Source organism: Echinops telfairi, unplaced genomic scaffold, assembly GCF_000313985.2.
Source record: "Echinops telfairi isolate 266 unplaced genomic scaffold, ASM31398v2 ScPeMD7_7414;HRSCAF=8452, whole genome shotgun sequence".
Taxonomy (NCBI): domain Eukaryota; kingdom Metazoa; phylum Chordata; class Mammalia; order Afrosoricida; family Tenrecidae; genus Echinops; species Echinops telfairi.
In genome coordinates, this window is record NW_022111314.1 from 165,380 (window position 1) to 191,811 (window position 26,432).

At 61.4% G+C, this 26,432-nt stretch overlaps 3 protein-coding genes across 7 annotated transcripts in view; 1 reads left to right on the plus strand and 2 right to left on the minus strand.

Annotated features, from left to right (window-relative positions):
* Nucleotides 1–1,597, minus strand: part of CUNH20orf204 (chromosome unknown C20orf204 homolog) — a 5,424-nt gene extending 3,827 nt beyond the window's left edge. The window contains exons 1-3 of the mRNA XM_045296928.1: nucleotides 1,304–1,597; nucleotides 208–423; nucleotides 3–119 (exon numbers count right to left, since the gene is read on the minus strand). Coding sequence (XP_045152863.1) covers nucleotides 3–119; nucleotides 208–423; nucleotides 1,304–1,507 — 537 coding nt within the window. The 5' untranslated portion in view covers nucleotides 1,508–1,597. The remainder of the gene's footprint in view (nucleotides 1–2; nucleotides 120–207; nucleotides 424–1,303) is intronic.
* A 1,050-nt stretch (nucleotides 1,598–2,647) lies between these two features.
* PRPF6 (pre-mRNA processing factor 6) lies at nucleotides 2,648–21,717 on the minus strand. Its single transcript, XM_004716055.2, has 21 exons — nucleotides 21,555–21,717; nucleotides 19,918–20,086; nucleotides 18,945–19,063; nucleotides 18,640–18,718; nucleotides 18,134–18,310; nucleotides 17,802–17,957; nucleotides 15,527–15,621; nucleotides 14,972–15,128; nucleotides 14,254–14,416; nucleotides 11,471–11,589; nucleotides 10,678–10,896; nucleotides 9,300–9,422; nucleotides 8,161–8,282; nucleotides 7,109–7,247; nucleotides 6,615–6,734; nucleotides 6,343–6,519; nucleotides 5,784–5,917; nucleotides 4,931–5,022; nucleotides 4,430–4,544; nucleotides 3,236–3,362; nucleotides 2,648–2,880 (listed from the first exon to the last, which is right to left on the minus strand). Exons 1-21 carry the CDS (start codon nucleotides 21,623–21,625, stop codon nucleotides 2,728–2,730), a joined length of 2,826 nt encoding a protein of 941 aa, XP_004716112.1. The 5' UTR covers nucleotides 21,626–21,717; the 3' UTR covers nucleotides 2,648–2,727.
* Nucleotides 21,718–23,093: 1,376 nt separating this feature from the next.
* On the plus strand, nucleotides 23,094–26,426 carry SAMD10 (sterile alpha motif domain containing 10). 5 transcript variants are annotated; one of them, XM_004716056.2, is made up of 5 exons: nucleotides 23,094–23,187; nucleotides 24,586–24,767; nucleotides 24,840–25,011; nucleotides 25,444–25,584; nucleotides 25,683–26,426. In XM_004716056.2, exons 1-5 carry the CDS (start codon nucleotides 23,097–23,099, stop codon nucleotides 25,703–25,705), a joined length of 609 nt encoding a protein of 202 aa, XP_004716113.1. In that variant the 5' UTR covers nucleotides 23,094–23,096; the 3' UTR covers nucleotides 25,706–26,426. The 5 variants fall into 5 exon arrangements, with proteins under 5 accessions (XP_004716113.1, XP_045152886.1, XP_045152887.1 ...); XM_045296952.1 differs by lacking the exon at nucleotides 23,094–23,187 and adding an exon at nucleotides 23,801–24,240; XM_045296951.1 differs by having other exon boundaries at nucleotides 24,586–25,011.
* Nucleotides 26,427–26,432: the final 6 nt, after the last annotated feature.

Consider the following 26,432-nt stretch of genomic DNA (forward strand, 5'->3'; position numbering starts at 1 on the left):
GCCTCAGTCCGCAAAGCTACTGTCCATGCTGCTTTCTCCAGCGCCCCGCGGCGGCCGTGGGAAGCCGCCCCTCGCAGGGTCTGCCCCAGGGACGCGATGGACACAAGGATGCTGTCCTCCTAGGGCGGAAAGCAGGAGGCTGGTGGGCACGTGCTACCACCCTGGGGTCCGGGACGCAGCTGCGGGAGAACAGGCGGGTCCTCATACCTTCTGGGCTCCACAACGGGTGGCTTCCCGGCCCCGCAGTCTGGTGCCTGCAGCCCCGGGCCTGACCCTCCTTACTGCTGCTTGCAGGTCCTCAAAGATGACTGCACGGTAATGGCGAAGGACGTCGGGGACACTGCACACAAGGAGCCCTGTTGGGCTCAGCAAGGCCCCTGGCAGTGCCAGCAGGAGCACGCAGAGTGCAGGCCAAGGGGACACCTGGAGGGGACACTGGGTCAGGGCGGGTGCTGGGCCATCTGGGTGGGTGGGGAAGCACCCTGCCAGCCACCTGTGGGGTCTGTGCCCCATAAAATGGGAGAACAGGTTTTCCCATGAAAAGCCCCCAAGGGAGCAGAACTTGGCCAGCAGGATGCAGAACTGCTGGGGGGTTGGGGGCACTGCCCCAGAATTGTCTACTCATGAAAGGCTGGCTCTTAAGGGCCACATCCCCAGGTCTGTTCTGGACACAGCCCCCAACCAGGGCGGCCCTTTCTCTCCCTAGGCCCTGCCAACCCAACACAGTCTTGGAGAGCAGGAGCCTGCCACCCCTGCCCACCTCCCACCCCGACCAGGAGGGGCAGGGAAGAGAATCCAGATGCCCAGGCCACACCCCATAGGAAGGGGAAGGCTAGGGGAACCCCCGGGGCCACATGAGAGGGATGGCCCACCCCTCAAAACTGGGGATACTGAACTTGTGGGGAGCCCCCCAAAGCCTACCCTGTAGAGAGCCCTGTCCCCAAACCTGCCCGCCTTGCAGGCCTGGACAGATCTGGAAATCAATCTTGTGAACAGAGTCGGAGAAGCTGCTCCTGCTTCTCAGCCTGCAAAGCCTGGCCCCGGCGTCCCCACAAGGGTGCCGGGCTGACCAGGGCTCCTTGGGATGCCCAGCTGGAAAGACATGGGTAGCCACTTTGACCTGAGGCAGCCCTCCCTCCTCTAGGCACTTCCAGGAAGGCCTGGGCACCCGGACCCTGCCCCTCGGTGCTGGGAACCGTCTGGGAATTTCCCACTGCCAGGCAGAAAGGCAGTGGGCATCTTGGGGACTGTGCCTTCCCCATCATCGTTGCCCCACACTAAGCTCCCTCCCAAGGCGGCTCACCATGGGCCTGTTAGAGGCAGGGTCCTCCGGCAGCTGCACACATGATCTGGATCCCGGCTGGAGCAGAGATGGCTGGTGGAGCGGCCACAGCTTTTGAAGTTGGCCCTTCAGAACAGAAGGGGAGAGCAGGGGAGGGAGAGGAGGGGAGGGAGAAAGGGGGGGAGGAGGCGACAACTCCCAGCCCAGCCGCCTATCCAATCGCATCTTCAATTAACCTGACCCTGGAGGGAGGGCTGTCCTTGGGTCTGGCCCCAGGCTGCCTGCTCTGGTGGAGGTGGGCAACCCTGAGGGGGCTGTCTGCGCTCCCTCCCACCTCGGACTGTGCAGCCAGGCCTCAAAGTCTCAACCTGTCCTGTCTGAGGAGCAGCAGTCTGGAAGGAGGAGGTTGCCTGACAGCCCCCCTGCCCCCCCTGGCGTGGGTCCTGCCCCAGCAACTCCCCTTGGTTGAAGGGACTTCCCGGGAAGGACCCCCACTGGCTCCCAGGGCTTGAGAGCAACTCTCGGGGTCCCCTCCCTGACGAATGGTGTCCAGGGCACAGGCCAGTGTGCTGGATGGCCCTGGGAAGCAGGGGGGACCCACCCTCAGCCCAGATGGTCTGTGGCTTGGGACTGCGTCCCTCTGCACAGGGGGAAATCCCACCACCCCCTGCCCCCATGGGCGGGCTCAGCCTCTGTTGACCTGGTACCAAGGGAGTACGGATGTCCCACCACATGAGGGGGTCCCTACTGTGGGAGCACTTCCCCCACAGCTGAGAAGGCTCACAAGGCACCACGCCCAGCATGGCTTGTCATTTAAAACCATTTGAAAGTCCCAAGGCCCGAAGCCACCCTCCACTCTCCTAGGTGTGCGCTGGCCAACAGGAGGGACGTGCCCGGCAGTGTGTCCCCCAGAGCAGCCAGGAAGACAGTTGGGGTGCCCTCGAGAGGAAGCCACCCGTGGTAAGCTGAGAGGAAACAATTCTAGCCTCCTCTGTGGTTGACATGCCTCATGAGAGCTCACTAGGCCCTAGCCAGCCTGCACACCACCGGCTGGCACCCACCCACTCCCCACAGAGCAGTCCTGCGAGGGGCTGGCCCTCCCACTGACCCTGGGTGTTGGGGGAGCTTGCAGGCCCTCAGTGGGGTGTGGGACCGGTCACCGAGAAGGCTTTGTCACAGCTTGGACACCATGGAGCCTCCACGCTGCTTTCTGTACAGCAGGTTCCTTGAGGCCCAGGGCCACCAGCAGCCCCTCCAGGTGACCAGAGGCAGGCCCTCCTCTGGCAACGTGACCACACTCCCCCCTGTGGTGAGGCCCAGCCACGGCCCAGGAAAATCTGCCGGTCACCAGGACAACACACCATGTGAGAAACCAACGTTTAATAGTGAGTGACCTACACAGAACGCCCAAGTCCCTGACTCCTGCCCCCAGGTAGGGCTGGCCTCTAAAACGCGTTCTTGATGCCAGCGGCCACCAGCACCAGCACCTCGCCGATCTTCTTTTGCCAGTTGGCGACGTCCTTGGACACGGCACACCACAGCTCCCCATGGCGCGGCTCGGCGTTCTCACAGCGCTTGCTCACTTCCTCCTGCTGCTCCTGGGGACGCAGGGCATCTCAGCAGGGTGCCCCCACCCAGGGACGGAGTAGCAGACCCCAGAGAGCTCTGGCCCCTCCGGTCCCTTAAGTGGACTCAAGACAGCCCCTCCCATGGGGCAAGCCACCCTCCCTGAGTCCGTGCCTCACTCAGGACCTGACACCTGGACAGAGTGGACCAGAGTGCATGTGCCCAGTAGCTGCTGGTGACACGACACAGGCAGCCCAAGGAAAAGGGGACCAAGACATGATACACGCCTCTGATCTCTGGCTGACCCCGCAGTGCCCTACAGAGGGACCAAGAAGCCACCCATAAGCGTGGTGACTGTGGGGGACCGGGGAGGGGGTCTCGGCTTACCTCGGTGCCGTGCTGCAGCTCAAACTTATAGAAGAAGGCCCAGGCGTCCCCCAGGTCCGAGTCGATCTTCACAGTGCGGTGGAACCACTCCCTGGCCTTGGTGATCTTCCGCTCACTCCAAAACAGCCTGGCCCAGAGAAGGCAGGTCTGAATGGGTCGCTGGGTCACCACGGCGGCCCTGAGGTCCTGTCATGAGTTCTGCCCACTTCAGCCACCACATTCTGGCCTGGCTGTCACCAGCAGGTGCAGGGCCTGAGGTATCACACCGTGGGTGACCAGACGAGTAACAGGTCAAACACCAGGGGAGCGGCCCCTGCATCGCCATGGGCCATGCAGGAGAAGCGCCAAACAGGCTCTGAGGTCCAGGATGTCAAGTGGACAAAAGCAGACGAGATCCCTGGAGGCCACCCCGCTGGCCATCTGACAAGGGTCTCCTCTGACTGAGCTTGTCGGCGCCCTGGGCTGGGGGCTGGTTGAACTAGGCCCTAGACAAGTGTGTGGGCCTGGCAGAAGCGCCCTGGGGTCCCCCGAGAAGGCACCCAGCCTTTAGATAAACTGTGCTGAGAGGCACAAGCCTGAGGGCAGACCTGGGAGTGGCTGTTTGCTTTAACAAAGCCTTTTATGAGGGTTTACGGCCTGCCCTGTCATCGTGCCAGACGTAAATGTCCCACTGAGAGGAAGCAGGAGGGCTGGGCAGGCGCAGACCAGGCCGCCAGGGAAGCCTCCAGCCGCACCTGCCCTCCACTCCTAGACTGAGGAGGGCTGGGGCAGCGAGGCCAAGGCCACCCGAAGAGCATGGCCCCAGCCAGCGGCAAAGCCAGCTGGGAGAGGGGATGGGGCAACAAGCAGGCTGCCTCTTCACAGTGCCACTTGAATGGGAGCAGAAGCCAAGGTCCCGGCAGGGGACAACTCACAGGAGAGGGGCCTCCAGCCTGGCACTGCTCACCTGGCCCGGGCAGTCCCTTCTCACCCGCCTGCACTCAGAGAGTCCGATGGGTCCCCTCTCGCATATGGGCTGGTCTCAGCTCACCCAGCCCCCCATCAGGCTTCCCATTCCAATCTGTACACCCAGCACTGCTGCCCCAAGGTCCAGCTGGAGTTCTCCCACAGGAATCCCTCCGACCTTGGCCCCATTGGCACCCGGGGTCCCCACATGGCGGCAGACTGAGGGGTGCCTCGGGACTGGGGACTCACTTGGCCACGGCCAGGAGCACATGCGGATCATGCTCACACTTCTTCAGGGCGTCCACGCTCTTTGTCTTCCGCTGTGGCCGGGCCTCCAGGAATACAGCCTCAGACCACAGGATACCTGTGGGTCGGACAGGTGTGAGCCTGGCATGCAACCCGGGGTGGGGGTGGGGAGGGTGAGGCACGCCCAGGAGAGGTACACGGACCCAGCCTCGGAACCGTCACCAGAGATGCCACCCTGAGCCTGCACAAGGGACAGGCCCGCAGAGGGCAGATGGAGACCAGGGAGGCAGCAGTCTCAGCAAACCCAAAGAAGCTTGCTTGCTTTTGCAGGGTCATCAGAGACAAGCTGACCTGTGGTAGCCGAGCCAGAAGGATAGAGGTTGGGACCAGGGTGGTTGCCAGCCCCTACTTTCTCCTGCCTGCCCGACCTCTCTGCCTTGCTCACCGCCAGGGAGGGCAGGCCAGAACGCTGCCCATTTCCATGGGCAAATGCTGACACCTCACCTGAGTGGGGGCACTCCTGCAGGGCCTTGGCCATAAGCGTGTTGGCGATGTTCTTCAGGCCGGCCCGGTACTCCAGCCGCACTGACTCCAACCTGAAAGACCAGACCGCGGGTGCCCACATGCTCTGCAGCTTCCAGAGAGCCTTGGTGAGGGGTAGCAGCTGGAAAGCCAGCCCCGACAGCTGCCTGGCACCCCACAGCAAGGCCCTCCCTAATAGCACAATGAGCACATGCCAAGGCCAAGGTCACACCCACAGAGTCTGTGTATACTCTGTCCAGTCCCCTGTGCAGCCCACAGTCACTTCACCCTGACCCTGGATGTAGGACTGCTTCCTGGAAGTCATTGAGTTCATGAAGGTCAGCTCACCCCCCCAGTGCCTAACCCTGTCCCCCAAGCCCAGTAGCATCCTGTTGTTACTTGATTGCTGCCCCCCACTGCCAGCCAGGCTCCTCAATGGTTGTCCAACAGGCTACACTCACAGGCTGGACTGGAGGACTGGCTGAGGACTGGGCTGGAGGACTGGCTGAGGACTAGGGTGGAGGACTGGCTGAGGACTAGGGTGGAGGACTGGCTGAGGACTAGGGTGGAGGACTGGCTGAGGACTAGGGTGGAGGGACTAGGGACTCGTTCCATAGGGTTTCCAAGGCTGGACTCCTGTGGGGAAGCCGACTGCTCCATCTCTTTCCCATGGAGCCATCGGTGCCTCCCAACTGCTGGCCTTGGCACTAGGGTGGAGGACTGGCTGAGGACTGTGCTGGAGGACTGGGTTGGACTGGGATGGAGGACTGGGATGGCTGGCTGGAAGACTGGGCTGGAGGACTGGGCTGAGGGCTGGCCACAAGGCTGCACTCACCACAGGCCAGGGTTTTTCGGATTCTTGAGACGTGACTTTTCTAGGATGGCTCGGGCTCGGGTCAGCTGCCCAACCTTCTCTTCCAGCCGGGACAGCAAAAGCCAAAGGGGTGTGGAGTGGGGACACTTCTTCAGCTGTGGCGGGAGTATAAACATTAGTGTGGGCTGGAGATCACACACACAACTCTGCGGCTAGGCGGGGCCCGCTGGAGCTCACACACACAACTCTGCGGCTAGGCTGGAGCTCACACACACAACTCTGTGGCTAGGCGGGGCACACTCAAATGTGTGTGAGCCCGTCTCCCACTGTGAATCACTCTGGCTCTTGCACATGGGCTGCAGTTCCCATGCACCCCCGCCTGCCTGTGCACAGCTCCACAGGCTGCAGGGACCCTGCCACACACCCCTCACCCTACATTGCTGCAGGCCTACCAGGCCCACCTGCCATAGCACCCTAGGCTCGCCCCCGGCTGTAGGCTCGTCTTGGATCGCACGCCTCGCCCCCCATGGGACTGCCCAGGTTCATCGTCAGTCGTAGCCACACACCCCACCCTGCTCACCCCTTGGCTGTAGGCCTCACGGGCCCTCTCAGGCAGCCCCTGCTGCTCCTCGACCTGGCCCTTCATCATCCAGAGCTTGGGGAAGTCCTCATAGTGCTTCAGGGCCTCCTCACACAGCTCCTGGGCGGCTACAAGGCTCCCCAGCACCCACTCCAGCTTCACAGACTTCATGAACACCTGATGAGGAGGCATGGTCGTCATGGCCCACCCACCTGGGGTTTGAGTGCTGCCCTGCCCTGGACCCAAGGCAGCCCCGTCTGCCGGCTGCTCACCCGGGCAGTGGGCGCGCTGCTCCGTGCTTTGGCCAGCAGCCTGCGTGCCCGCTCGTATTCGTTGTTCTCTGACTCCAGCTTGACGGCAGCCAGCCAGATCTCCTCACTGTTGGGGTTGGCCTGTGAGGTGCAGGGGACCAGAAGGTGTTGGTCACTTCTTGATGCTGAGCCCTTCTGGGTCACGGGCCAAAGAGCCAATGTGCAAACGTGCCCAGTGTCAGGGCCACACGATGAGCCAGGCCCAGGGGCACAGTGTGCCCACAGCCTTAGTCTATGTGGTTGGGGACCTCGTGACCCCAGAGGGTGCCCTGGATTAGGACCAGGCGTGCTTGTTGCCAGCGCCCACCCCCTAGGCTCCCAGGCAGGAAGACACTCAGCCTGAGTGCCCGCTCACACCAGGTCCGGCAGAGGACCTGGAGAGACGCCGTGTTCTGTCAGGTGCTGAGCCGTGTCCCACCAAAGCTCAGTGGCCCGGGGCCACCCCACTCACCCACCTGGAAGGCCAGCGCCAGGATGCTCCGTGCAGCCGGCACGTCCCCAGCCAGCCACTTGGACTTGGCGCCCATGAGCCACAACACCTCAGCCTTGGGGCAGTGGGCCACAGCCCGCTGCAGCAACGCCTCCAGGGACTCCCTGCAAGTACAGGCGCCACCAGGGCCATAAAGCTGTAAAGTCTCCCTGCTCCAAAGTCCACACCATAAACACTTTATCGGGTTTATGGGGTGCGCTTGGGGAGTCGCCTCCTTCTCCACAAAGGCCCCGAAACCAACTACTGGGCAGGCGGGCAGGACAGAGCAGCCATTGTTCACACCCCGGCATGCTGGCCTCCAAGAGAGCAGGCAGCAGCCCCAGGGGTATGCTGTGCCATCCCACCAAGGGCTGTCCTCAGGTGCACAGCTCATGTGGGTGCCAGCCCCAGGGGAGCCCGGCAGAGCCCCTCATCAGCTGGGGGTGCAGGACCAAATGTACCCGAGGTGAAGGAGGGCACCACACAGGGACCCACTGCTGGGCAGGGTGTCCTGGGGCCACACCCACCCACAGACACCCACCCACAGAGACTCCCAGACAAAGACACAGGCACACAGACACCTCCCCCTACCCCCACCAGGAGTTAGTGGAGAAGCTGCCACCACTCCACCTGGGAGGAGGAGAGGAAGGGGAGCTTCAGGGCAGGTTGGGAGATTCGGACTAAGCCACCTACGAAGCAAAGGGACTGAGGGTTCAGTGTCCCGGAGACAGCTAGGGAGGGAGAGGGAAGGCCCAGGGGACCCAGGCATTTAGGACAAGCAATTGCAACACCTAATTTAATCAGCGTTTACAGCCAATCAGGCAGACCCGAAACGTTTTTTCAATTAAAGGACATTGTAAAGGCCTCCTCAGAGCACCAAGAGCAGCCAAAAGCCACAGCAGCCAGTTCAGATGGAATGAAAGCCAGGCCTCCGGCCACCGGCTGAGCCTCTGCAGGGTGGGGTGGGGCCGGCCCACAAAGGGGTCCACGCAGAAAGCCCTCACCCCACCTGGCCTCCCCCACTGGGCAGTGGCCCACCTGGTGCCGTGGTTCTTCTCGAAGTAGGCGGCACGCAGCCACACGCTCTTCTTGCTGGGGAAGACCTGCAGCGCGTGGGCGTAGATGGCGCGGGCGCACTCCAGGGCGCCATGGGCCACGCACTGCGGGGAGAGGGGCGTCTGAGTCATGGGCACCGCACAGTAAGAATAGGCTGTGGGGCGGGGACTCGCTTCTTCTAATACCCAGGACCCGTCTGGTGACACGAGGGACCGAACGGTCACCACAGTGGGATACAGAGGCAAGGTGGCAGTGCAGGAGAGCTGGACCACAGAAACGGTGAAAAGGTTCACTGGGCAGCAGGTGGGCCGGGTCTCAGGACTGGCTCAAGACGGCTGAGCAGGCACCTAAACCACGACAGCGCTTCAGGAAACGCCACCAGGTGCGGTTAGAGACAGGCATTTCCCACTGCCGGCGAAGTCTGCCCAACTCCTGGTGAGCAGAGGCAGCACAGCCCAGGGCGCAGTGCTGTCCCGTCGCTGGCCTGTCCTTGGCCCCTGACCGCCGAGCTGGACAGGCACCCACGGGCATACCCATATGCAATTCGTGGGCACCACCCGGCCCTGACCACACGCAGCCCCCCTGTGCTGGCCCAGCAGCAGCCCCAAGACCGCTGAACCCCAGAATGACCTGTGGGAAGACATGTTGCAGGTAATACGGCCAGGGACCAGGCCTAGTGGATCTGGAACCCGTGCAGCACTATCTGTCACCCTGGGGCGCCGCCCACACAGGACTGCAGAGGTGGTGAGATGACGGTAGACACAGGCCCACCCACACCCAGGTCTCCCTGTCTGTGCAGGTGCATGTGCACGTGTGCAATGAGCATGGTGAGTGTGCAGGAGTGAACGCAGCGTCTGAGTCTGTGTGAGTCTACGGGTGGGCTCGTGTGTGCGTCAGCGTGCACGGATACCTCTGGGTGTGTGTGTGCCGAGGTAGGCTGTAAATGTGCACACTTGAGAAAACTAGGGAAGGCATTCTTGCTCCGGCCCTTTCTGTCAGTCTGAAATCGTCGCACATGAAAGGGCCTGGCCCTGGGCTGGATGGCCACCAGCCCATCGGCAGAACCTCCATCTAAGGTGGCCACCCCACAGAGGGCAGCTCCAGGTGGCAAGGGCACTTACACTGTCGGCGTCCTCCATCCAGGTGTGCTTGCGGTCCTCCTCCTCAATCCCGATGCCGATGACGGCTCGCATGACCGCCTGGCAGGTGGCCACACTGCCAGCCTTGTCGCCCTCCTCCGCGTCCTGGGGGCACACACACTGGCTAGTTGAGAGCGCCTGAACACGCGTGACCACACCTGCTCCTCACTGCCCTTCAGGCCCTGTGCCTGTCCCTGCTGCCAATGGACAAACAGCCCCAGCAAGAGGGCACCTGCTGTGCAGAGCCAACAAACAGCCAGTGTGGGGTCTCCATTGTGCCTCCCCCTTTTTAAAGAGGCCCCGCAGGGAACCGGAGACAAGATGGCATGCAGGAGAGAGACAACAGTCCCGAGTGGGTGGAACACATGCACAAGGCCAGGCAGTGGGTGCAGCTCAGGCACGGCAGGTACGCATGTGCCCCAAGGACATGGGAGGAAAGACATGGTGCCCACAGCAGCGCTCGGTCAACATGGTCCTGGCCCAATGCCACTCCGCTCCGCCCACGCGGTGAAAACCCATTGGGGAGCGACCCAAGCACGTGCCTCTGGCAATTGTACCCATAGGGTGCGCGCTCAAGCGGGGGCCAGGGCAACAATTTACAGGGCGTGTGTGTGTGTGTGTGTGTGTGTGTGTGTGTGTGTAATAAGCCTGGTGAGTGTGTGTGTGTGTGCGCGCGCAGGAGTGTATCAGCGTGTGTACATCAGCCTGGTGCGAGGGTGTGTGCAGTGTGACAGCGTGTGTATGTCAGCCTGGTGAGAGTGTGCCTGTGCGTGCAGGAGTGTGACAGCGTGTGCACGTCAGTTTGTGCAGTATGAGTGACAGCAGGTGTGCAAGAACTGGGGTGTGGTGGTGTGCTTGTGTGACGTGCCTGTGTGTTTGAGTGTGCTGTATAATAGTGGTTTCCAACGTATGGGTCGCAACCTCTTTGGGGGTTGCACGACCCTTTCACAGGGGTCTCCCAATTCATAACAGTAGCAAAGTTACGGTGATAAAGTAGCAACGAAAGTAATTTTATGGTTTTGGGGGCGGTCATCACATGAGGAACTGTATGAAAGGGTTGTGGTATTAGGAATTTTGAGAACCACTGCTGTAGAAGGGGAGCCAGCCCAGGGATACTCAGTGGGTGACCCAGGAAGGTAGGAAGAGGCGCCACAGACACAACTCAAGCATTGGGTCAGATGCCCCCATAGTTGTCCCTGGATGCAGGCCTACACGACAAGTGGGTGAGTGGACATGGTGGACAAGGCCACTTCAGTTGGCACAGGCCATGGACCACATATCTACACAGGAAGCTCTTCAGGAAACCAGCCAGCTCCTGGTGTGCACCGGGCCCTGGCTTGGCCCAGGGCCCACGACCCACCTGGATCCACTGCTCCCGGTTGATCTCCACGCCGTTGGCCCGCAGCGAGGTGATGGCGCGGTCGATGATCTTCTCCACCATCTGCGTGTTGCCGTTGGCCTCCTCCAGCTTGGCGGCTGTGACCCAGATGTGCCGGTCCGTGGGAATGTTCTCCCGGGCTTTGTTCAGGACCTTGCGGGCGTTCTCATAGGTCTCCAGCCGAGCCAGAGCCAGCCAGAGCTGAAGGACGAGGCGCCAGGGCCTGAGCAGCCCCTCGGGCAGTGTACACTGCCCTGCCCCGCCCCACCCCGCCCCCCGTGGGCAGACCCAGCAAGCAGCTCCCAGCTCAGCACAGAGACACCCAGGGCCTCCACATGCCGCTTGAACTTAGACTCCAGGCCAGTGAGAGGCCGGAACAGCATGGCCCTGTCTGATAGGACAGAGCCCTCAGACTGTTGATTCTGGAACAGTCTGCTGCCAGAGCATGTGTGCCGACTCTATTTTTAAGTACATAAATTAAGATTAATTTGTTGAATTTCACAACACCCTTCGGGTAATTAAAGACATGCTGGGCATCCTGAAAGCAGGTCGGATGGTCAGTGCGGCAAGTTCTGCAGCCATGAGGCCAGTGCTGGGCCTCGATTCCAATCATTGGACCCCTCGGACACGAGGGGGTCTGTCCAAAAGGTCCCCAGGGCTGATAGGGGCTGGGGCTGCTGCCTCCTCTTTCTCTCAAGAGTAGCAGGTGGGTATGGACCGCTGGCCTTTGGTTACCAGCCAGGGGTTTAACCACTGCACCACCAGGGCTGCTCACCTCCACGCTGGTGGGGCAGCACTCCACGGCCCGGCTGAGCATGATGCGTGCGTCCTCCGGCTCCTCCAGCTCCACGGCGGCCTTCCACAGGCGGACCGAGTTAGGGACGTGCTCGAGGGCTGGGTGGCGGCGGGAGGGAAGGGGAGTCAAACAAGACATCATGTTGGGGTCGAGCAGGGGGACGAGCGGGGGTGCGTCTCCACGTGTCTCATTAGCAGGGGGAGGGGCAGGCTGACCGCCGGTACTTTCCAGAGCACTCACAGGGCCAGACTCATGCTGGTCAGCTGTGCGCCCAGTGGGCGGTGCCTGGGCCACACAGCATGTGGGGATGGCCAGGGCCCAGCAGAAGCTGCCCTGCAACCCCTCGGGGCTAGGAATGCATGCAACCCTGACCCTGGGAGCAGAGGTGCACTCGAGACACCATCCACCATGGTCACAGTTGCCCTTCTGCCACGCTCCCAAAAGGTACGAGGTGACAGTGGTGGTGGCTTGCCCCCCATCAGGTGTGCCAGAGTCCCAGTCACCACAGGAGGTGGCCACCCATTTCGACTTCCAAGCACCAGCTAGCTCCTCCTGAGTCACCAGCAGCCACATGCTGAGGCCCGGAAACCAAGGGGTTGGGGCCCGCGCTTGGCATCCTGATTCAGGGGACCAAGAGGCCACACGACATCACGTGGCAGCCCCTCCAGTGGCCTGCGCTGTGCGCAGGCCCCCAGGCCCATGGCCCTGCACATCGAACGCCAGACAGATGCGCACCCACCCGTCTGCTGTGAGCAGGGGCAGGGCTCCCCATCTCTGCGGTGGGTGCTGGTTGGGCCTTCCCAACAAGCACAGTGGGCAGGGAGCCTGTCAGCGGAGACTAAGCTCCCCGGCTGTCTGCGGAACAGACGCATGGGCAGACGGAGGTGAGCGGGATGGCTCCTGCCACTATCTCAGAGCAACCAACGGCAGCAGGGCACCACACTGGCACATATACCCACACACACCACACGCAGACACATAACACATACGCACACCACACATGCAGGTACACACAACACAGGAACACATCACACATATCACACAGAAACACAAACTACATACGCACATAGAAACACACACAGACTCACCAGACACCACCCCCGGGCCCCTACAGACACATAACACACACATACTGTGTCAGTTACATTATCTGGTGTCAACTTAAGACTATTAAAGTGTTTAACCTGTCCAATCAGGTTGCAGCTTGATGACCTCATTTAGAGACACAACGGAGATAAATAGCTCACTGGAGGCCAGATACTCTCTCTGCTGGTCTCCCTGCGAGACAATCCTGGTGACAAGCCACACAGAGCTACACTGAGGGAGCCAGAGCCCTGGAGCTGGAGGAGCCACGTGGAGACCCACGCCAGGGCTGAGATGCTTCCACCGCCATTGGATCCACAAGAATTTCCACCCAATGACCAGTGATCGTCCTGCATTCAGCGTCACTGCATGTGTTGTGTGAGTCTGAAGAGAAATTTATAGATTGGTATTGACATATGGGCTACTACCAGGCTTATGGACTGATCTGGACTGGGCTAGGATGTTTTCTTCTTATACAATTGCCCTTTGATATAAAGTTCTCTCTTACACAGGTGAGTATCTATGTATTTGCTTCTCTAGTCTACCCAAACAGACATACTTATCACATGAGCATAAAAACACTCATCAGTTGTACACAAACACACACACACACATCACATAAACGCGCATGTAGATACACCAGACACAAACACACTCATTACACACGCACTCTCGCACACACTCTTCTAAACACATGCATGTGCGTGCACACACACACCAGCACCCTGCTCCAGGGTGAGCTGTGAGCAGGGTCACAGAGGTCAGGTGTCATATGGCCTCCCCATCCCCCCAATGTCTCAGCTCACTAGGGGTCTCTCAGAACAGCCCCTCCTCCCACTGGCACCTCTGACCACCCCTGCCAGCACCTGACACTGCTGAACACTCAAAAGCTGGACACGGGCCAGGAGCCACAGACCACTCCGCGCCCCATAAGCTGCAGTGCACACCTTGGCTCACACCCAACGCACTGAGGAGGGGAGCCTCAGCCACAGGGTGGAGGCAGGCTGGCTGGCGCGAGCCTCTGTGTCCCAGGTGCTTGTCAACCACTTCATAGCCCTTCAGCTCAGCCACTGCTCCGAGTAGCCCATACCTGGCGATGACCTTACACCCTAGACCCAGGAGAGCAGCTTCTGGCCCAGAGCGACAGCAGGGCTCCCTAGTGACAGACCTGAGACAGGCAGGACAGGCCCCCTGAGACCACCACACATGGTGCTCACTGCCACACGGCCCTCCCTCCAGGAAGAGGCCAGGCTGGTCCAGACCATCAGCTTCCAAACTGATTACTCCTTAAAAAGCACAAAGAAGACCCAGTGCCCCTGGAAATGACAAATGTTTGTACTACTGCCCACAGCCCAGGATCAAATGCAGGCACCTGCTCTTGAAGCCCTGAATTGTCCTGCAGGGGCCCTGGTAATATAATGCTTATGCACTAGGTTGCTAATCAGGAGATCAGCAGTTCAAAAGCACCTGCCACTACTCGGAAGAAAGATGAAACTTTTAAAGCTAGTCTCAGAAATGCACAGGGCCTGTCCCACAGGGCCACTGAGACGCGATGGCAGTGGGTTTGGATTGTCCCAGTGCCCTCGGGGACGGCATCACCCAAGTTGGGAGCCGCTTCTCTGGCAGTGCAGAGGCGCCACAGCCAAAGCCTGTTCACCGAGGAGCCACCAGGGACTCACCTTTCCTCAGCACCCGCTTCTTGGCGCGCATGTCAGTCTCTAGCTCTGCAGCTCTGATGTAAATCCGAACAGACTGTGGGAGGTGGCGGACTGCCTGGGCCACCACAGCCTTGGCTGTGTCTCCAGGTTGCAGCCTGGCTGCTTCCAGCCAGACATCTTCACTCTGGGGCAGGAGAGAGTAGTCAGGGCTCATCACAGCAGCACCCTAGGGAGCCCGCAGCTTCTGCCATTGGCCACATGCAAAGGCCGACCCAGGGCAGTGCTGCGGTGCCTCTGCGTCCCAGCCCAAGGCTCACGTCACTCCAGGACAGATGGGGACTCACAGGCAGAGCGGCTGCACCTGTGTCTGAGGAGCTGATGAATTTCCACCACGCAGGGCCCCTTGCTATGAGCAGTGAGCATCGTCACACGGCAACCAGCACACATCCATACATGCTGCCAACACACACTCTCTCCACGGCACAGGCTTACAGCAGTGGCCGCAGCACACAGCTCATGAAGCACATGGCAGGGCCCTGGGCCCTGAATGTGTGATTGCTACTTCAGGCGCCGTGTGTTAGGTCAGGTGGGCAGGGGAACTGACTTGCCCTGCTAACAAGAACTCTCAGCTATTTCCTACAGGGTCAGCGAAAGGCCAGGCCCCCCTGCCAACAGGGCCTGCCCAGCCAGTGCCATCACAGCCTCCCACCCCTGGCCAGCAGCTGGCGCCCTCTCTCACCTTGGGGCACATCTCTGTCCCTTTCATGATGAGGTTCCGCGCCACCTGCAGCTTCCCCGTGACCTCCTCCAAGCGGGCCGAGGCAATCCAGGCTGGCGGGTGGTGAGGGTTCGTCTCCCGCACCGACTTGAGCAGCAGTCGTGCCTTCTTGATATCACTGTGGGAGGGGGCACCTGGTCAAGCCCCTCGTGGCAGGTGGGTCCAGCCCACAGAGGAAGCACACTGTGCAGACAGCCATGGATAAGTCACCGGCCAGCACCCAGTCAGCTGCCTGGGTGACAGACACAGTTGGTGGCCTCCCACAGGCCCAGCACCAAGTGGCCCACCCTGAGACGCACTGGCCAGTACCCAGTTGGTGGTCCTCCTCAGTGCCTGGCATCAAGTGGGCACCTCCTGAGCATGTGACTGCAAAGGTGGGGCAGGGGCAGGGGGGTACCCTGCCACCAGCCAGTGTTGGCAGTGCAGTTCTGGCACAGACACAGACCCGCAGGCAAGAGAGCCGCCGCTATCAAGAACCCCAAAGACCTAGTCTTCCCCCCCTTGCCCCCCACTCACTTGATGTCCCCGCCATGCGTGGGGATCATGGAGTTCAGGTCCGTCAGATAGCCTTTGGGGTCAACCACAGTCTGACCACTCACTGAGTCAGACACCTGGGAGACAAGATCACAGCAGCGATAAGGCCAGGTAGAAAGGGGGAAGTGGCACCAAGATCACTGCCCAAGCTCCGGCTCCCAGTGGGGACGTGAGCCTAAAAGTTTAAAAAAAACAAAAAACTGCAAGAAAAAAGCACATTTTACTCGATCTCTTCTCCAGGTGCACATTCACGAAGCCCAAGTGCCTGTGCTGTAAACAGACCCCCCAGGCACCTGATCCAGAACTCCTGTACCACCTGCACTTCCCCTCCTCCCCCTGGAGTTGGTGTGAGCGGGTCCCCTGCCCTTCCTCATCCTCCTCGCCAGTGCTTTTCTCAGCGAGGCTTGCTTCTTCCAGAAAAAAACACACAATTCAGTGCAAAAGGGGTTCTCTGCCAGATGCTGCCTGCCTGCGCAGAGAGCCTGGCGGCTTTCTGCTGCCTTCTGTGGTGCACCGTGCCACAGTGGCACCCTGCAGCTGTCTCCAGCCAGTCCTCCTTCCAACAGGGAGGTGGGCTTTGCAGAGCATCTTGCACAGGTGACAGCCTCAGCTGTCAGCAGGCAGACCCCTCCTCAACTGAGGTGAGAGGCAACAGACACGGAGGGGGCGCCCACAGCCCTGAATCTCTGAAAATAAGAGCAGCACCTCGTGCTCTGGCAGTTAGACGTTATTGTCAACTTGAGGAAAGGGTAGGGCCTAGCTTGTCAATCAGGTCGCAGCTCGATGACCTCATTTGGAGGTGCTACAGTGATAGATAGCTAACTGGAGGTCAGACCCACTTTCTCTGCCTTTCTTTTCCTGCTGTTGAGACACTAAGAAAGCTGGAGGAGCCACGTGGAGACCCACGCCAGCGCTGAGATGCTTCCACTGCCACTGGATCCACAAGACCTTCTACTCACTGGCCTGTGATCTTCCTGCATTCTGTGTCATTGCATGTGCTGCGTGAGTCTGAATAGGAATTTATGAACTAGCATTGGACATATGGGCTAATACCGGACTTATGGACCTGATCTGGACTGGGCTGGGATGTTTTCTCAATACACTTTCTTATACACGTGTCCATTAAATTGTTTCTCTAGTTGACCCCAGTGATCAAAACAAGGCTGAGATACCACCTCCCCCGGCACTGACAGCAAAGTCCTGAAAAGCAAAGAATGGCAAATGCTTGCCAGTGGGGTGGGGTGGGGCGAGCCGAGTCCCGCACACTGCTGGGGGGTGGGGGCGGGGTGAGACGAGGCCCGCACACTGCTGGGAAAGGGGCGGATGGCATACCCTCACACAGCCATGAGGGGAACTCTACGAGGTGCAGCAACCCCACATTTGGTCGACACCCACAGAAATGCAGGGAAATGCACAAAGCAGAACAGACAGGGTGGTGTATGTTCATGGCACCAGCACTGTGGACAAGGGCAAAAAGAGGCAAATGCCCATTGGAGTCCTGCGCTTCCGAAAGAAGTGGATGGTGCCACGACACCCTTCCTGACATGGATGGACAGACACACGGACGTGGGCAGAGGTGAGTCAATGTTCTATGAGAGCAGTTACCAAGGATACACAAAAATCAAAAGGTCTATGTACCCAAAGACACCAATATGGACGGTCACCGGGTGGGCAGGGCAGGGGGAAAAGCGTGAGCTAGAGGGTCCCCAGGTTTCTCCTTGGCTGATGGGGAGATGGTCTCCCACGAGAGGGGAGGACAAAGGGCCACCCAGCGGGAGGCTTGCTAAGGCTTGGTTCAAATTGCTGGCTGCCAAAAGGCTGACTTGGGACCTAACCCTCCACCTAATTCACAGCAGAGTGTGAAAGAAAAGGCAGACCACCACCTCTTGATCACGTCCAGGCACGGCGGCGTCATGTGGAGAGCAGCACTCAGACAAGAAACGAGGAAAAGGCCCGTGCTTGCTTGCCATCAGCACCGTCCAGCGGGGGCTTACAAGTCTCGCTGTTCACTTCCCCACTTCTGTGGAGGACGCCCCGTTCCATCAGGCGCACACGGCGGCTCTCCACAAGCCCTTGTGAGCTGCTAACCATGAGGCCAACAATGGGGACCAGCCACTGGTCCCCAGACCTACGGGGCCATTGTACCCTGTGTCATGGGATCGCTGGGAATCTGACTCCGCTCGATGACGGTGAGTGAAGGATGTGAGCTGAGCTATAGGGTCAAAGGAGTTTTCTCAGACACAGGTCCCCACCTCACCTGGCTCAACCTCATGTCCATCAGCGTGTTCCTCGCCTGGCCGATCTTCCTCATATCCAGCTCACCTGTGCCGGGGGTCATCAACCCTGGCGTCATGCCACCGGGGTAGGGAGTGTTCAGGCCGCCTGGGTAGGGGGTGTTCAGGCCGCCAAATTGCTGGAGCAGGGGTTCGGGGGGAGGAAGGGGTGCACAGGAATGTTTGGCTGAGTGTGTGCACTCCCTGCAAACAAGCCCACCCACCCCTCGGAGACTGCAGAGGGCCAATCATGCAGGCAGCGTGGCCACAACCCCACCCCAGGGTGCCAGCCCCTTCACAAGCTCCCGAGGCTCACTGTCTGCCGGGGGTCCACGGACGTGTGGCTCTCCCCGCTCTGCAGGTGTTTGGCGAAGAAGCTGTCGGGCACAGGGGTCAACTTCTCGTAGCGCGGGTTCCGCTGACGCTTGTTCCTGGCATCGCCCACCTCAGGGATGCTCAGCCACTCCTCCTCCGTGACTTCTGCCAGCTTCCGCTGGGAACATGCCAGGAGGTCACCTCCCTGGCAAACTACCCCGCCAGCCCGAGGAGCCCCCAGAGGTCCTGACTTGAAAAGGGGCTTGGTGCACAAGTGGTTTTGCACTTCACAGAGAAACCAGTTCAAGAAGCGGCGGAGAGGGCAGGCCCCGGGCTCCACCTTGCTGGTGGGTGAGGCAAACTGCAACAGGGCGTCTGAGACTGAGCCCTCCCTCCCCAGCCATCTCCCAGGGACTAACTGATGGCAGGCCGGCTCCGAGGGCCAGTCAGCCTGAGCCCGAGCTGTCAAGACGCAGCTGAGTGGGACATGGCCTCCCACCTGCTCACCTTCAGATCGGAGAACTGCTGCTGGATTTTGGGGCGCTCCATACGGTACTTCTCAATTTCCTCTTTCTCCCTCTGCTCCCTAGGAAGCACAGCAGACACTCAAAAAGTCAGAAGCCGTGGGGGGAGCAGGCCCATTGCTGGTGGACCCTGTAGGTAGCCAACGCCCAGCACAGTTCAGGAGTCCCGAGGGCTCGATGCTCCTCCGCCACACCCAGCTGGTTGTTCATTTCCTCACCACTGGCCACCGCTCCTCGCCCCGCGCCCCTGCCGAGCTGGACGCCGAGTGCAGGAGCAACTCGCCTTACCTTCGTTCTTTCCTTCTTTCATCCATTCTCTTATCCAGAGCCGCGTAAATAGCATCGGCTTCCTCATCGTCTTTCTCGTAGGGCCCGCTGGAGAAGAGGCTCCCCGCATAGCCATTGAACTGAGAAGCAGACCACACCCTCAACCGCAGGTTGCCACCAGGGGAAAGAGCCCCCAGGAAAACGCTCGCTCGGCAAATTATGTCCTGAAGCCCGAGCTGAGGGCCCGCCCACAAAGCAGCCGAGTGCCCTTGACAAGGCCCCAGCACCAAAGACTGACACTGCCCACTAGGCGAGCGGCCCAAGGAGACCCGAGGAGAAAATGCAGCTGGGGGTCCAAGCCAGTCCCGGACCAGAAAGGACACGCAAGAGAATCACCAGGCCCGCAGCCCAAGCAGGTGTGGCTATGTGCCAACCAGCTGGGCCCTGTCTCTGTGGCTCGGCAGGTAGGTAACGATGTAGTCATCCTCCATTTCCACACCAGAGCCTTGTTTACTGGAAGCCCATTGAGTTCTGGGGAAGGAGGGCTACACCGGGCCAGTGCAGTGAGGAGACTTGAAGGTCACCACTGCAGGAAGCCCAGGAAGGAGCACACAGCAATTTGTCCTATTGTTATTTCCCTTGCAAAGTTTCCGGAAAGTCTAATATCAGCTCAGATTGGAAAGTTAAAAAGCTAAAGTACTTTCTCCTCACTGAGGAAAGCTGCCACCTATTAGAGCACCCATAAAGCCAACCTCCACTGGCCCTCGGCTGGACCTGGACGCTCAGAGGCAAGCACAACACGGGCACCAATGCCCCCCACCCCTGCCAGGTTCTTCACTAAGGTGCAGTCACGATGCCACCGAGAAGTCTCAGTGAGATCAGAACGTAGAGTAAGCACAGCTGGCCATCCCTCACCCTCTGCTGCTGAGTCCCTTGGCGCCCACTCAGCCACCACAGGAGATGCTCAGGGCACCCCGAGGGCGCCATGCACTACCTCATCATAGTTAGTGTCATTCAGGTCCTCGTCATCATCATCTGCAGCCTGGTTTTTCTTCATCTGGTCACCAACGGTCCTCTTGCCTGGCGGGGCATGGCGGTCATCCACAGGGTCATTGGCGTCTCGGGCAGGCCCAATGTCTGAGCGAGTGGTGAAGCCAGTGGCACTGTAGGAGACCCCAGGACCCCATTGGATGCTGTCCCTGCCACACCTGGGGGAGCCTGCTCCTGTGCTCTCCCCAACCCCACGCTCGACCCCCCCCATGGGGAACACCTCGTCTACCTGGAAACCACCCCAAGGTCCTGGGGTGGTGAGTTGCACATGGCCGCTTGCAGACACGCTGATATGGTCACCCCTCCAGCCGACCCAGCCCCCACCAGGGAGACCTCTTCCCACTCAAGGCTTCTCTGCACTGGGCAGTGTGGCTTCCCACAGTCCAGCTTCAGGTTCTCAACAACTTGCCCACCACCCACCTCCCTGACCACCAGTCCTTCATGCCCTCCCCATCCAGACCCCTCTCCCACTTGGTGGCTGGGCTCCCTCGTGTGCCTGCCTGCCTGTCACCCTCCGACCTGCTTCGAGTTCTTTTGATTCAACATCTGAAATCTCTCTTCCCCAACCAGAAGGCCCCGACTGGAGACGAACACCTCGTCACCAGCTTTGCCCTGCTCTGCCAGCTTCAGCCTGGGTAAGGTCTCAGAGCCCTGGGACCCCATCCACTCGCTGCTTGGTCCACTCACACAGAACCCTGGGCCTCGGTCCCTGCCCCTCCTGTTTTCAAGGCCCACACACAGCCCAGCTATCTGTCTGTCTGTCCACACTCTGCTCCAAAGCCTGGATCAAAGGCTGTAGAGCGCTTCCTGATCTCAGGACCTGGGTTCTCCATCTGTTCCTCTTTATGCAGCTGCAAAACCCAATCAATCCCCTCCCTAGACACACAACGTGGACAAGGAAAGTGTGTGTGTGTGTGTGTGTGTGTGTACACGTGCGTGTGTGTACACGTGCGCAGCCAGCCGCTATGTGGACCAAACAGATTCTAACTCAGGAGGAGGAAGGAAAGAGGCCCCAATGCAGAACCCAAAGGCAGCAATGCCGGCATCGGGATTCAACAGCCAAGGGTGGTCGGCCAGGGTGCAAGCCCAGTGGAGCACAAGTGCCGTGCTGGGGGCCAAGGACGAGCAGCTCAGATGAGCCAGGAGGGCAAGGTGCAGCCCGGAGAGGCCTAAACAGCCTGTCCACTGAGGAAAGTGGCCCCAGGTCCCCCTGGCCCTGTCTGTCACCCACTGGAGGGACTCAAAAGTGGCGCAGATAGGTGTCTGAGCCCCAAGCTGCTCTCCTGAGCCCTCAGCGAGGCTGAGACCGAGCCACCTAGTACCTCCAGCGCGTGCCGACTGCTTTCTGTCGGCCCTGTGGCGATCAGCGAACGGCCCTGGGTCTCGCGGCCGCACGGAGCAGTGAGGCAGGAGTGAGTGAGCGCGGGGCTCCTGCAGGGCCCGGCAGGCCAGCAGCCCTGACGCCCTCAGCTCCCCGACCCCCGGGCCCCCGACACCTCAGGTCCCCGATTAGCATAGCTTCCCGGAGCGCGAGACCCGGCCGGGCCTCCAGGACCTAGCTGCCCCCGGTCCATCGCTCACCCCCGGCCCAGCCCCGGAACGTAGCCGAGCGGGGCGGGCATGCCCAGGAACGGCTTCTTCTTCTTGTTCATGGCGGCAGCGACTCCAAGCGCAGGGCAGAGGCCTGAAGTGGCGGCGGCCGCACCAAAACAACGGAGACCGCTCTCCCGCGGCCTCCACGCAGGAAGAGGATACGGCGGTACGTCATTCGTGCCCCGGAAGCAGAGCGGGGCGTCCGTGAGAAGCCACGCCCATCAGACGGCTCCGAAGGAACTTCCGCGATGCCGCCCTGACGGCTTCCGACCGCGGCAGTGGGGCCAGGGTGCGGTGGGCGCATGCGCGCGAGCGCCGACTTTGGGGAGGCAGGTAATGCTGATGGGTGGTGTCAAAGGACAACGCCACCCTGGACGTACCTGCGGAACCCCAAAACAAAGCCTGTGACATTTTGTTTCCTGAGAGGTTCTTGGTGCGGTTCCCGAGGAGGCCTGCCCCAGGTCCGCTCCCTCGGAGCGAGCCCAGCCGCCCGCTGCCAACCACGCCTGAGCTGGGCGCGCGGGGCTGGCGATGCGGGCACCGTTGTGTGCTCACGGCTGCTCGGCGCTCTGGCGCCCGTTTTCCGGCTCCAGTGCAGCCAGCCCCTGATGGTCAGCACACGGGCTCCGCACTCCCCCGAGTCCCTGCGCGACGGCACCAGGGGCTCCTGATGGAGTCTAATTCACAGAAAGAAATGCCACGTCGGCACATGTGCGCGGGCCCAGGCACCTGGGTAAATTCCCGGAAGCATCATTTGTCCACGCGTATCACGGGGCCTGTCTCCAGGTCCGAGTCCACGTGCGTGCGAGAATTCCCAGGAGCATGACCCGGCTTCTGGAGCAGATTCCCCCGCCCCAGTCCTCCCGGCCCTTGTAGCTGAGGGTCCCTCCCACCTGCCTCAGCCTCCCTACCCCAGACGTGTTCTCCCCGGTTCTTGAGCCAGACTGGGGACTGCGGAGGCAAGGGGAAAACGCGGTCGATGGGTGGGGTAGTAAGTGCCCATTGGAGAAAGGCCTGGGGGCGGGCTAAGTTGAGGAGCTGAGCCCTTAAGCCTGTGAGGGGGGCGTGGTTGGGAAGGCTGGTGGGGAGAGCCCCCAGACGCAAGTACGCGCCCCCACCACAAACACACACGCACACACCGCCCAAGATGCTATCACGCCCCCCTCCCAGAAACCCCAGCCGACGTCCGCCCCTGGCAGGTGCACCAGGATTCCCGTCCCGGGCGCCGTGCCCAGGTGCGCAGAACCGACCCTGGCCCGGTGTGAGCCCCTCTGCACACGCAGACTCGCGCGCGCGCCGCCACACTTCGGAGCTCCCGGAGCGCGCCCGGCGCAGAGGGCTTGGCGGGCAGGTGCCTCGCCGCGCAGACTCGCCGGACAAACACTGGGACTGGCGCAGCCGCGGGGACCGGCTCGGCTGCGGGGACCGGCGCGGGTTGGGGCGGGGCGGCGGCGCACGTTCCCCGTGGCCACACGGCCGCCCTGCGCTTGGCGAGGGGCGTGTGCACGCGGCCCGGGACTGCGGGGACCCATGTTCACGGAGCTGAGGTCCAAGCTGAGCCCCCCGCGAGGCCGCGCCGGGGCCGTGCGCGCGGGCTTTGGGGAGCGCCGGGATGTGGACGGTGAGCAGGGCCGCAGCGGGGCGGAGATCACCGGGGAAGGCAGCCCGAGAGGCGGGGGCGCGGCCTGGCCGAACGGGGTCCCCGTGGCCTTTGTCCTGCGCGGGAAGGGAAGGGACCTCAGGGGTCAGCGCTCCTGGGCGTGCGCTGGCCCCGCACTTGGGGGTCACCTTTTTCTTTGGGCGCAGAAAACACTCCTTGGAGCCCGGACATATGAGACCGTAGTCGGGCCCAGCACCACCCCACCCCGCAGTATCCGGCCCCCGCTCCCTTCTCTACGGGAATTCTGACGTTGAACTGAGAGGGACAGACCCACAGGCGGACCAGAGCCCCCTTCAGACCACTAACAGGAAGTGGGCGGGGCTGGAGGGCTGGCAGGTGCGGGCAGGTTCGTGCCGGCGGAGGCGCCACCAGGGAGCTGGCCCCGCCGCGCTGCCAGCGAAGAAAGCGCCTTCCCTACACTGCAGTGGTCAGGCTGATCACGCTCTGCACCCGTCCTGACCTTATCTTTAGTCATCCCTCTCCCCACCCCCAGAAAGTTGCGGGACGCGCCCCCTCCAGGGGAGGGAGGAGTCGAGGTAGGAGGCGTGTTTGCCTGTGCCTGGGCCTTCCTGGGCAAGGAGGGGACGGGATGGATTTGTCTGTGGGAGGGAGGGCCTCTCTCTCCCCAGTAGAGTTGGGGCTAGACGCCCCACCCTGCATACTTCTCCTGACACACACCCCACTCCCCACTCTCCTGCCCAGCCTCCATCCTGGGAACTGAGACCCCTCCCCCATGCAGTGGTCCCTCTGAGCCCAGGGGTCTGCCTTCCCCCATCTCAGTGGGCAGTGATCCCAATAACCACTGGTGAACTAAAGCTTGGCACGTGGCTAGCAGTTGATGTCCAAGAAGGCTGGGACTGTCCCTGGATACCTGTGCCAAACCAATACATGCTCCTGGCACCCACATGCAAGGGTGCTGTCCGGCCCCACCAGTCTACGGTATGGCACAGCCCAGGCAAAGGGACCCAGCAGGAAAACCCAGACTGTGGGCCTGGCCAGCCCCAGTCCTTGTGGGTGAGTCACAGCTGGTCACCCCCAGCTGGGGCAGCAGCCAGGGGGAGCCTTTGGACAACTGGGCCAGCCTTCCCCCACCCAGCCGTGGGCTTGTGCTTGGCCTGCAGGCCTGCCCGAGGTGGGAGTGACAGTTCTCAGCTGGGCCCTAGCTGGGTTGAGGGCCTGGAGGGTTCACCGAGGACCCGGGAAGTGGATAATGTCTCCAGCTCCATGTGGGTCTTAGGACTGCTGGGGCCCTCCCTGCCTTTGAGGTGGCTGAAGCCCGCCCCTCACCTGGGAGGGAGTGGGCTGGTGGAGAAGGCCCTCTGGGCTTGCCCTGACTGCCTGGTGGCGACACTCCCGCAGCCACTGCCCACTTCAGCTTCTGCCGGACCCTCTTGGAGCAAACAGTGTCTGCCGAGAGCATCCCCTGCCCCCTGCCCCGGACGCCAGGCACCAGTCTCACATGGCATGATGCCCGCAGTCAGAGGGCAGCCAGCAGCAGGCCAGTCAAGCTCCTGCAGCAGCCCGGCTCGGAGGCCCCCCAGGTATGCCTACCCCCTCATTGCACAGCCCCAGCTCTCTGCCTCAACCCCTCAATGCTGCCCGCTCCCCCACAGGGCCGGCTGTACTCGGACCACTATGGCCTGTACCACACGAGCCCCTCCCTGGGTGGCCTGACGCGGCCGGTGGTCCTGTGGAGCCAACAGGACGTCTGCAAGTGGCTCAAGAAACACTGTCCCCACAACTACCTCATCTACGTGGAGGCCTTCTCCCAGCACGCCATCACCGGTACCAAGGCGTGGGCAGCAGCCAGCCTGCACAGGGGCAGCGGGGCATCTGGGGGATAAGGGACAGTGCTGGGAGAGGTTGGTGGTGAATGGCCAAGGGGGTGGTCATTGGGAAGGGTCAGAGAAGGGAGAGCCTTGTCCTTCCATACTCAGTCTGAGCCCCTCCCCCCCTGTAGCGGCCCTGTCTCAGCAGCATTCTCAACCCATCTCTTCCCATCTTCACTAGCCCTCCGTCACCCCTTCTCTGTCCGTCAGTGCCTGCTTTTGTCTGTCTCTATACGCACATGCATGCCTCTTTCTTTCCTATCTCTTTCTCTAGCCACCTGTCTTTGCCCTGTCAGCCTCTCCCTTGGTCAGTCAGTCTCCTCCCGCTCAGTGTCTCCCAGCCCTCAGTGACCCTTGCTGAGTGAGCTCCTGCCCCACCTCCCCCCAGGCCGGGCGCTGCTGCGGCTGAACGCAGAGAAGCTGCAGCGGATGGGGCTGGCTCAGGAGGCACAGAGGCAGGAAGTGCTGCAGCAGGTGCTGCGTCTGCAGGTGCGAGAGGAGGGGCGGAGCCTGCAACTGCTCAGCCAAGGTCAGTGCAGGGGGGTGGGGAGGCTGTAAGGCAGGAAGATGACCGGGGCTGCTCCCTGGCACCCCACTTCACCCTCACTCCTGCACTCCTCCTCCCAGCCTCCTACAGAAGTATGTCCTAGCTGCTGCAGAGGCTGGACCCAGACCTCGGCACTGTGACTGACCCCACCCACCGGGATGAGGCAGAGCTGGCTACGCGCGGGAGGGGGGCGGGCTGCCCTCTGTACCCTGGGGGGGCCTCCTCACGGCCTTGGCCAGGAGGTGAGATGGGGCCTCCCTTGGGGGCCTAGTGAGGAGAGCAGGCCTGTGGGCCCCAGGGAGACAGTCTGTCTATATGCCCTCCCCTTGCCTGCTGAGCCCCATGGAAGGGGTCCAACCCCATCCTGTCCAGGGCCCTGCTGAAGATGGACAGAATTTCCTATCCCCCCCACGCCCCCACCCCATTCCAGGTATCCTCACGTGTCCTGGAAGCCTCCCTCCGCCCCTTTGGTGCATGTGGAAGTCAAGGCTTCAGGTCCAAAGAGGCCCCCGAGGCCCCTAGAAGTAGCAGCTGAGGCTCCAGATTGCCCTAAGCCCACACTCTGAGTGACTCCATGCTCCACTCGGCCAGGGCTCCTTCGTTAAATGCAGACTCCTCCAGAAGCCAATCTGCCTCTGGAGGCCAGCTAGGGCCTGGTGGTTTGGGGCCGGTGCTGCCCCACAGAGGGACAGTGGGGGTAGGGGATCCTACCCTGCTCCCCTGCCCTCAGGGGGCTCAGAAATCTCAGGGACGATGAGACTGAGCCCCCAGCCCTGTCATGTGCCCAGAGCTGGTCATACAGGCCCAGTGTCCCTGCCCCAGCTTGCCAC